The sequence below is a fragment of the Labrus bergylta genome, chromosome 2 (genome assembly GCF_963930695.1).
Source record: "Labrus bergylta chromosome 2, fLabBer1.1, whole genome shotgun sequence".
Taxonomy (NCBI): Eukaryota; Metazoa; Chordata; class Actinopteri; order Labriformes; family Labridae; genus Labrus; species Labrus bergylta.
Window position 1 is genome coordinate 10897094 of NC_089196.1, and position 10489 is coordinate 10907582.

At 39.9% G+C, this 10489-nt stretch overlaps 2 protein-coding genes across 2 annotated transcripts; both read left to right on the plus strand.

The window, feature by feature from the left end:
- Positions 1–787: 787 nt before the first annotated feature.
- On the plus strand, positions 788–6574 carry carnmt1 (carnosine N-methyltransferase 1). The gene is made up of 8 exons (XM_020633031.3): positions 788–944; positions 1408–1603; positions 1717–1883; positions 2099–2239; positions 2494–2672; positions 4045–4158; positions 5471–5574; positions 5675–6574. The coding sequence occupies exons 1-8, from the start codon at positions 808–810 to the stop codon at positions 5900–5902; spliced, it is 1266 nt and encodes a 421-aa protein (XP_020488687.1). The 5' UTR covers positions 788–807; the 3' UTR covers positions 5903–6574.
- A 1076-nt stretch (positions 6575–7650) lies between these two features.
- wu:fa19b12 (uncharacterized protein LOC560551 homolog) lies at positions 7651–10109 on the plus strand. Its single transcript, XM_020633039.3, has 2 exons — positions 7651–8185; positions 9153–10109. The coding sequence occupies exons 1-2, from the start codon at positions 7796–7798 to the stop codon at positions 9318–9320; spliced, it is 558 nt and encodes a 185-aa protein (XP_020488695.1). The 5' UTR covers positions 7651–7795; the 3' UTR covers positions 9321–10109.
- Positions 10110–10489: the final 380 nt, after the last annotated feature.

Genomic DNA, 10489 nt, shown 5'->3' on the forward strand with positions numbered 1-10489 from the left:
GAAGATTTTAAATCAACATAGCCAAGAATAACTTAGGATATATATAATATGCCTGTGATGTTGTCTAACAAATGTGAGGATTTTCTGGTTTAATAACTTGCTATACACAAATAAGGGAAAAATGCCATCACAGTCCAAATTCAAGATTTTTATTTGTCACATGCTCATACAGATGTGCAGTGAAATGTAAAGACTTTTCCGCAAGGCCATGCAATAACACTCAAATTACTAATACACATATATACAGTAAAATAGAATGTAATGTAAAATTTAAAAAAAGAAATATTTGAATATACAAAATATAGAATAATGTAAACAGTGTAAAGTGTCAGTGTGTAAAGTGTCCAGGGTGTCACCCAGAAATCACCAGCTTATCAGCATTAGTTTATTATCAATAACTTTTCAAAATCATGCCCAACATATTCAACTCTTTATGTTTTATATATATTTATATATAAATCTTTATCTTTAATAAGAATATGGCTTTTCTCCAAAAATATTTTAAACCCTCCCCGCACCCTTAAAGACAATGAAACTGAATGTGTGTTGCTGTTTTTGAAATTGTTTCCTTTATAATAAAGTGTCCAGCACAGTTCAGGTAAATAGTGTCTGTGAAATATTTGTCCTGTTATACGTATGTGTTATACCCATAGACATGCTGCGCTCTGAGAAACTACATGCATTCTTATCATCCATCAGTAGGTGGCAGCGCTCTGCCTTGTGGAGTCTGGTCTGCTGGAAATAATAAGTCTCGCGAAGAAGAAGTTTGACGCATTCTGATTGGGTGGCTGTATATTTGTTTCAGACATGGCCGAAACAACAGGAGAGGCAGCGAAAGGGGGTCCATATTTTCACAAAGAGAGAATAAAATGTAGCCCCGAAGAAGAGGCCAAGCTAGAAAGACAACATTTCTGGAGGATAATCGATGCATTTAGATTTTACAGGTACAATTATTATGTTTAAAAGGAAAAAAAAAACGACCAGATTGTGTGGACGATGTTGTTATCAGGCATTGGGTTTGGAGGGAAACCCGTGTACTGAGACAGCCAACCTTTATTTAAGTGTTAGTTTTTTTATTCCAATTCCTCTGTCAGCTTGTATTCAACACGCTTTCGGTGGCCTTTCTTTGCTAACTATTAGTTTAGAGCTCCACACATTTCACGTTTTATCACCTACTCCATGAGCCACCTTTCTCCCACTGACAGGCTCATAACCTTAGAGAGGCATACAGTGACGTAACCATTTCACTTAGAAGATAATACATTGACTAAATAATACTGAACTGCATATGAAATTGTTAGACCTACAGCTGGCTCCTTCAATGATTCATTTATTCACCTTTAGAGACCTGACATGAAAAGGCTTGTGAACCCTTGCTCATACTTGTGTCTTGTCTTGTCTTGTCAGGGTCCATGTAGAGGAGCAGGTCAAACGTGCTGAGCGTCAGTTTCTGAGTCTACCTAAGCGCCACCAGAATATGCTACCAAATGTTATGTCTAACCTGGCCCGGATCAGCAAGTGTGCGGACCACAACCAGGAGGTGCTGCAAGCCATCATTCACAATAGCCTCCACATGTTTGAGAACATTGAGTATGGTGAGAGGGTAAGATTTGACCTAACGGTACTCTACATTTTCAGTACACACGTTGCATTCATTTTAGTTTAATCATGTTATGCATTTAAGTTATTTAGATTCTGTCATTATTTCAATTCAAGGAGGATCCACGTAAGGCACGCCCATCCACAACGTTTGACATGGACAAGCTTAAGTCAACGATAAAGCAGTTTGTCAGGGACTGGAGCGACGTGGGCCGGGCTGAGAGGGACTCTTGCTACCAGCCTATCATCCAAGAGATCCAAAGACTTTTCCCAAATGACCAATAGTAGGAAACGTATACTCTTTTACACGCGCTACCACTAAAAATCCTGCTTGCATGCAAAGAAAACTAAGGACACTCAGACATAACGATATCTGTATACTTGATACATCAAACACCTTATCCATGTGGTATCATAACACATTTCAATAGTTTTGATGATGTGACTTACTCCCTGTTTTCTATGTGATATGTGCATTTTGTACATTTTATTATGTCAGTGATGTGTCTAAGGTGAGCGTGCTGGTGCCGGGTGCAGGGCTCGGCCGTCTAGCATGGGAGATCGCTCGGCTGGGTTACACCTGCCAGGGCAACGAATGGAGCTTCTTCATGCTCTTCTCTTCAAACTTCGTTCTCAATAGGTACAGCACAAAGTGACATTGTACACCAAATGGCTATTACCCTCTGACAAATACATAAATGCAATCATATATACTGGTGAAACTTGATATAAATCACACATAATTCTTTGTCTCAAGTCTGTAAGCATGTGTCAGTGATCACAAAATCAAAAGCAATTTTTGGCTGTTGCAGTACAACTATGACCTCATACACTGTAGAATACCGCTTCAACCCATCCATAGCTGTCCTCACACATTTGGACTTGTCCATCCAGGTGTGAAAACTTGAACTCTCTGACCCTGTACCCCTGGATCCACCAGTTCAGCAACAACAAGAAATCCACCGACCAAACAAGACCAATCACATTCCCTGATATCAACCCTCAGAGCTTACCGCTAACCTCAGACTTCTCCATGGTAGCAGGTGACTTTGTGGAAGTCTACAGTGATCCAGGTAAGTTAAAGACCTTGTGTGTTTCGTGTTCACTGCCGTTTTCATACTTGCAGAAATCTCCTGAAAAATTCAGTATATTTCACGGAGGAGCTGTGTGTGTGAACGCAAACAGCCAATTTTTTTTTAGCTCTGAATTCACACCGAGTTTCTCTGGCCAGACCCCTAGTATTTTTTCTGCAGCAAGTCAGAGTGGGCTGATGTGAGAACGCAGCAGGATATTCTCCGGAGAATTCAGCTTGAGCCAATAGGAGGGAGAGTGACGTACAGGGATACACAGGGATATACAGGGACTGCTGCACGGTGCATAGAGTGTCTGCACGCGATCACTACAATCTGTGTGCACGTAATCAAACGGCTGCATTATGTTTTCTGTTCGTCATTATGTTGCTCTCCGCTCTTTTGTGGATGTTGTAATTCCATTTGACTACACAGCATTGATATAAAGGCAAATATTCTCATTATAGCGTCGTGTAGTGGACCCTGTTGCTTCGGCCGCTACTTCCGTGTTGTTTTTTTTACGTCACGTCTTACCTCAGGAAATCCCCCGACCCCCACTCCACTCTGACAGGGATAGTCCCCCGCTGTGAGGAGCATCTGTGAACAGCCAGATCGGGAGAATTTCCGGAGCAGTCCTCCTGTAATTATCTAGATATTATCCAGAGTGCATATGTGAAAACGGTGCGGTGTTTAAATTTGATTTACAGCAGTGGACACAAAAACACAACAGATAAACAGACATAGGACAGTGGAACACAACCTGATGTAATACAATCAAGAAATATAAAAAATGTAAAAAAAAAAAAATCTGAAGAATGATGTGAAATGGATTACATTAACCTTTCAGGCTTGTGGAAAAAAGTAGCTCCAGTGTACTTGAACCATATGTTGTGGCAATATTGTTTGAAATACAGATGCCAGCATAAATATTTAAATAACTTGAAGCAGTTCTGTGTGACTGACAACAGATGACGTTAAAAATGACTGAATTGATTCAGTCAATTAGATTCTCATTAGATAAAAAACAAATAAACAGTCTCGCTAACATTATTTTTAGTAAAAGAAAGATGATAATAAATATTATTTGTTTTTGCTATTCTCAGCGTTTTACAAATGGGTTAAATCCCAATGTAAATGAGTACCAACTAAAGCATTGTGAGAATGTAGTCCTAGCAACCTTATGTAAACATAAGTCCTTTAAGAAATGTCATCTTGTAATTAAAGGAAGTAACATTTTCCACTTTCCCTGCCATACTTTAAATATCCCTCAGGAAGTTCTGTAAAACAACTAGTTTTTCCTATAGGCCTGCAGTTTTTAAACATATCCTCACAACATGAATCACCTACTGAAAAGTGTATATTTTTTATCCGTCAGAGTCCTGGGACTGTGTGGCTACCTGCTTCTTTATTGACACAGCTCATAATGTCATCGAGTATGTGGAGACGATCTGGAAGATTCTTAAACCTGGGGGAGTGTGGATCAACCTGGGTGAGTCAGCTATTGCAAAAAAAGTGTATATGTATTGGTTTTTATAAAAAATGTAGGATCACACAAAAACCTCTCCCCAAGTTTTGTTTTTTAAAGTGGTGTGGAAGTGGAACTGGGGAACCCCCCTGGAGCCAGACCTGGGGGGCTTTAAGGTGAGTGTCTAGTGGCCAGGCCTACCTCCATGGGTCCCAGTCAGACACTACCCGAAACAATGATGTAGAGCTGCTGCCATGGAGGCCCACCAACCACAGGGAGAGGAATGTGGAGTTGGGTGCATGTTAAGCCGGTTGGCAGGTGTAGACGGGGGCCTGGGCATGCAGAATGGTTCTTGGGACGTGGAACGCCACCCCTCAGTTGGGCAGATATAGTTGGGCTCACCTCAATGCATAAGAGCCGTTCTGGAACCAAACTCATGGAGAGGGGCTGGACTCTATGCTTTTTCGGAGTTGCCCAGGGTGAGAGGTGCCGGGCGGGTGTGGGGATACTCAGATGCCTCATGCTGAGCGCCGCTGTGTTGGGAGTTTTCTCCGGTGAATAAGAGGGTCACCTCCCTGCGACTTCAGGTCGATATGTATGATATGTAGCAAACAGCAGTTTGTGGATTCTGGATAGGGTTCCTTCTGTGGACTCTATACTTCTTTTGGGGGACTTCAGCGCTCATGTGGATGATGGAGACACCTGGAGGGGGATGATTGGGAGGAACAGCCTGCCCGATCTGAACCCGAGTAGGGCTTTGTTATTGGCCTTCTATGCTAGTCATGGATTGGCATAACAAACACCATGTTCCAGTTTAGGAATGTTCGAAAGTGTACTTAGTACCAGAATACCACAGTCCAAAGATTGATGATCAACTTCTTAGTTGTTTCATCAGATTTGTGGCATTCATGTCTTCGGCACTCGGGTGAAGAGAGGAGCAGAGCTGCCAACTGCTCAACACCTGGTTATAAATTGGATCACAGGGCGGGTAGGCTGCCAGACAGACTTGGTACCTAGATGTGTAACCAGGTGAACTGAGAGTATCTGGCAGAGGCCCCTGTTCGTGAGGTCTTCAACTCCCATCTCCGGATGAATTTCTCTTTCATCCCAGGTGAGGTCTGGGACATTGAGTGATCCATGTTCAAAGCCTCTAATGTGGAAGCCGCTGCTAGGAGTTCCGGACAGAAGACCATCGGTGCATGTCGGATTTGTATCAACAGTAGTGTTTGTTTTAAAATGCTTTAGTTTCAAATTCCTGATTCAACATTACAAAAGTGTTATTTTTAGATAAACTCTCTTTGTTATTACAAAGTTAAAATAGTCCATGTTTCTTCAGGTCCTCTGCTGTATCATTTTGAGAATATGGCCAATGAGCTCTCAGTTGAACTCAGCTATGAAGATATCAGGACAGCGATTGTTAACTTTGGCTTCCAATTTGAGGTAAGACACAGACTTTGTTATATGTTCATGGCTTAACATCACAATTCTTTAAAAAGTATTGTTCCAGAAGTAAAACAGTATTTATACATTTCTCCTGCAGATGGAGAAAGAGTCTGTTCAGACCACGTACACAGAGAACAACCACTCTATGTTGAGATACGTTTATGACTGCGTCTTCTTTGTGGCAAGAAAACCTGCAGACCTGTACTTTAACGGCCAAGAAGAAGAAGACGAAGAAGAAGACGAAGAAGAAGACGACGACCAGCTTCAGAGTTTTCCATCGGCGGCTAAGTCACCTCGGAGAGAAGGTACCGACAGCCTGACGTGACGGAAGGTCCTCTGATACAAATCTTTAACATGGGGAACCATTCATTAAGCAAAGAAAAGACAGAAAAAATGAAACAGAGAAATGACTCAGAGGAAGAAAAATCATTGGACAAAAGTTTTCATTTTGGTCTTTTTCATTTTTATGGCGCACCTCATGACGAAATGAACCCAACAACACAGACTCTGTTTCTTTGTGGGACAGGTTAGATTTACAATAATCATACCATGTTCTACAGAACCCCTGAATACACCTTCAACTCTATATCTCTTGATACCTGAGTTTGAGAGGTGTTTTTCACGTGTTTTATGTGACAGCTATAAGCAATGAAAAGAGGATTTCTTTTTAACTGCGAGCCTGCCTGCCAGACCGCCTCAGCCCTTACTATTTCTCCACTCCATTGACTGAAACTGAGGCTGTGTGTGTGTTTGTGTGTGAGTGTATGATAGGAGAGCATGATGTTAACATTTGCTATTGAAATCATATTTATTTTATTCAATTATTCTACCGATAACTGCCTACGTATTTACATCGATCAGTCATCAGTTTTTACTGAAATATAATCATTCATCTTCCAACTTTCCAGGATTTCATTGTTTTAAATTTGAGTATGACTTTCATTCACTTTCTGGTTTCTTATCACACTTTGGAATAAAGCCAAACATTTAAAGCATATATTGATCTGTGATATCAACTATTTTAAGTTTGTTATTCTTTGAAGACTAGCTTTCGTAAACAGCTTAGAGACTGATTTAAGTGCTTTCATTTGTTTTTGCATTTTAACAAGTAATGAAAACTTGTTTGGTGCAAACTGCTTCAGGATAATAAAAAAAAAACAGCTTGGTTTATTCTCATCTATAATGGATTCTTGATCAGTTGTATAAAAAAAAGGAAGCACATGGCACATTCGTTATGTAAGTAAAGGAGATCCTAACGTCTAACTATTATCTTTATAAATTCAAACATGATTCATGGTGAAAGATATGGAGAGAAACCAGGGTGAGATGAACAACCTTTTTTAAATAAGACATCCATTTCATTATAAGAAGGTTTACCATGGTACTCTACCATAGTGGTACTATAGTACATGTACCAAGAAATGACTAAGTACCATGGTATTTTTAACAGTACCATAGTACATGTACTAGACTACATAAATACCAGGGTACTTGTACTATAGTAAACACAGATCCTAAGGTAAAAGTACCATAGAAATATGTGAAGTATTATGGTACTATGTACCACGGTATACCATAATATGTGAGGTACTATGGTATATGTGAGGTACCATGGTAAACTTTCTTATAGGAATCTTTGGGTGATCAATGTTATTCCAACCCACAATCAATCAATCGAACAACCAATTAGTTATAAATGTGTCCTTGTTTAGCCCACCACAATAAACAAAATGAATATAGACTGTATCTGTGACTGGTGTTTCGTTTGTCTGAATTTAGAAAGGTAGAACATAATAAATTGTAAGACAAGTTAACGATAAAATAGAAAAACACATCACAACATCAATACGATTAAATAATCTATTAAAATAAAAGTAATGCACATAAAAAAATTCTCAAACCACAGCCAGGCGTCTTTTATTTTAAAAACAATGCTCTGTAGTCTTTGCTAGTCTCTGGATGTCACTCGTAGATGCTGAACCACTACTGAACCACTGCTGAACGTAATCGTCACAGGAAGTGTTGTTTCCATGGGCTGGGCTAGGCGGCGGCGGTCTCCTATGATTGGTTACCGAGACTGCCTGCAATAACTTTACTACCGGTGCACGCATTTTCAAGACCTACGCATGCATTATAGCTAGTCTCACTGAAGTACTATTTATCTCATAAGATTTTTGTGTTATTGCTTTCGACCAGAGCACTCTAAGAGCTGAAATTCATGGCGAAGAGACGTGCGGAAGACACACTGCTGCACGACGCTGCACCGAAGAGATGTTACCGCTCTTTGTGCAGTGTTGACATGCAGCCTGGAGGCATGGCTCCCTCCGGGGGGGTGAGCCCGCCGTCCCTGCTCGCTTTGCTGGGTAACCGCTGCAGAAAGAGGCCGCACTACTTCGAGGAGCCGGAGAAACAAGAGGAAGAATCAGCTCTCAGTTTGAAGCCCACAAAGTGCGACATTAGGAAGCATGGGGCTCAGGTTTTGAGTAAGGTGCAGACTTCTGGAGGTTCCCAGGAGCGTCACAACGCCAGCACACCTACGAGCTCCAAAAAACGAACTCGAGAAGACTGTACGGGTTCAGAGACTGCCCTTCCTAAAAGTAATAATGAAGTAAGTCATGTAGAAACCGGCCATTTTTTTTTTAAAACCCTGTTCAGGCATTAGGTGCAAAAAGCGAGTTTGGTTTATGGCAGAAAATGTCCACTAGATGGCACCATATACCCGTCATGTCGCTCTGTATTTGCTGCTACTTGTCATTTTAAATTGAACAACTTCGACACTAAGTGATTGGCTTAAATAAAAATAAGTGGACCTCCATTCTTTGTAATATATATATATATATATATATATATATATATATATATATATATTAGATGAGTATCATATTTGGTTGAATGTAAGACTGTAAGTAAAATAAACTATGAAAACATGTTTGTAAAACAGGAAATTAAACTGCCCATCTGTGTTTAAACTGAGGTTGTAATACAATAAGAGGACAATAGTTCATATGAACTAGTTCAATCAATCAATCAATTACATTTTTATTTGTACAGTGTCAACTCATAACAAGTGTTATCTTGAGACACTTACAAAAAGCAGGTAAAATACCTTACTCTTTGTCTGTTATCATTACAAAAGAGCAGGTAAAAGACCTTACTCATGGTTATGTTACAAAAAGCAGGTAAAAGACCTTACTTATTGCTAGATTACAGACCCGGCCTATCCATCATGAGCACTTTAGCAAAGCAGCAAAAGTTACAGTGGTAAGAAAAAACTGCCTTTATTAAAAGGCAGAAATCTTCGGCTGGATCCCCGACTCATGACGAAACAGCCTTCAATGGCCTAGACTGCGCCGAGCTTGGAAGGGGATAGGGGGAGAGATGGGATAAGTTGTCGCCTTTGTAGAGCCCTTTCTTTTTCAAATGGTATTTTTATAATCTTGCCGTACCGTGTGTTCATGTTTAGCAAATGCTGTATTTTTTGTGTCCCCCCCCCAATACTATGTTATCACGGTCCTTAGTCAAGTAAATAAAACAACAAGGAAATAAATGAGTAATTAAACTGTTTTACCTTTCAGGCTGATGCGGACACCGATGCTGAAGACTGCACCTACAACTCCTTCCAGTACTGGAGGGTCCCCTTACCTGAACTTGATCTTTCACTGCTAGAAGATAATAATGACCATACTCAAACAAAAAACAAGTCAAAAGAAAAATATTCATCTTCTGACACCATGGAGGCTTGAAGGAGTTGGGTGCATTGAGTCTGTACTACTCTGCCCTGACATCAGTAGGCACAATGTGATGCTTTCAGCAGATAGACACGTCAGAAAATCATTAAGGTTGCTTCAATTGCTTCCAGGTGAGATGCATCAATCTGATGTTGCCATGATAGGGTGATGTAGACTGTAGAAAGTCAGCCTCTTAAGATCTTAATAAGGTAGGTGTGGCAACACTGAGATCTGCACAGCAACAACACTGTTCTTACAGTAGGGACACAGCAAGCGGGGACAACCTTTGAAGGCTGGTCTATCCCTCCCCCTTTGTTTCCCTTTCCAGTAAAAAAAAAATAGTGAAAACCGATTTCTGTCAAGTATTTCAGACAACATTGTCCACAAAAGTGACTGATAATTTATGTTTTGCTCTTTTGTGGACACAGTTATCTGAATACTTTAGTTTGTATTTTATGAAGAAGAAATCCAACAAGGTTAAAAAATTCCATAAACTAATATCTTTCAGTGTGCTGTTTGGTAACTCGTTCCAAAAAGGTTTTTTACAAGTTTCAGATGTGGGGAAATACATATTTTGGAATTGAAGACATCTTATTAAACTATGTTGTAATAGCACATGTTTTTTCTTTGTGTTACTGATACACCTGTCTAATGGTTACAGCTGGTCACCACAGCGACTTGTTTTATTGTAAATGGGTCAGTTTTTCTGCCCTTTGATTTTTTTTTTATGTCAAAGTTATTGATTTACTTTTTAGCATTGTCAATAGCAGTGCCATTTAATAAATAGAGACTAATTTGTTGAAATGCGTCCTTGAATTGAAATATTGTGTCGAGATGTTTCAACATTCAAAGAAATACAATTGTTGTCATATTTCAGAATAAAAGCAGAGCAGGGGATACAAAATATAAATATGTTTTTAGAAAAAACGGTATCCATAAACTGTTTTTTTATAGAGCAAACATTTTTAGGACACTATAACGACCGTCATTTTGTCTGAGTGTGTGTGGTTAAAAAAACAGAAAAGAAGGGATGCATTAGGAGAGACCGACAAGTTTTTATTCTAAATCTAAACGAGTAAACATTGAGCATCAGGATGGAGGACACAGCAGTATGTTGACAGTTCAGGAGGAGGAACAGTCCTCCTGAGTGGGAGTGAAGGAGGAGGTCATGAACTCCTCAAGGC

Coding starts and splice junctions, on each gene's coding strand:
- carnmt1 (XM_020633031.3), top strand. CDS start 808: ATGGCCGAAACAACAGGAGAGGCAGCGAAAGGGGGTCCATATTTTCAC. Junction 1,884..2,098: donor CTTTTCCCAAATGACCAATA/GTAGGAAACGTA, acceptor TTATTATGTCAG/TGATGTGTCTAAGGTGAGCG. Junction 4,159..5,470: donor GGGAGTGTGGATCAACCTGG/GTGAGTCAGCTA, acceptor ATGTTTCTTCAG/GTCCTCTGCTGTATCATTTT.
- wu:fa19b12 (XM_020633039.3), top strand. CDS start 7,796: ATGGCGAAGAGACGTGCGGAAGACACACTGCTGCACGACGCTGCACCG. Junction 8,186..9,152: donor TTCCTAAAAGTAATAATGAA/GTAAGTCATGTA, acceptor TTTACCTTTCAG/GCTGATGCGGACACCGATGC.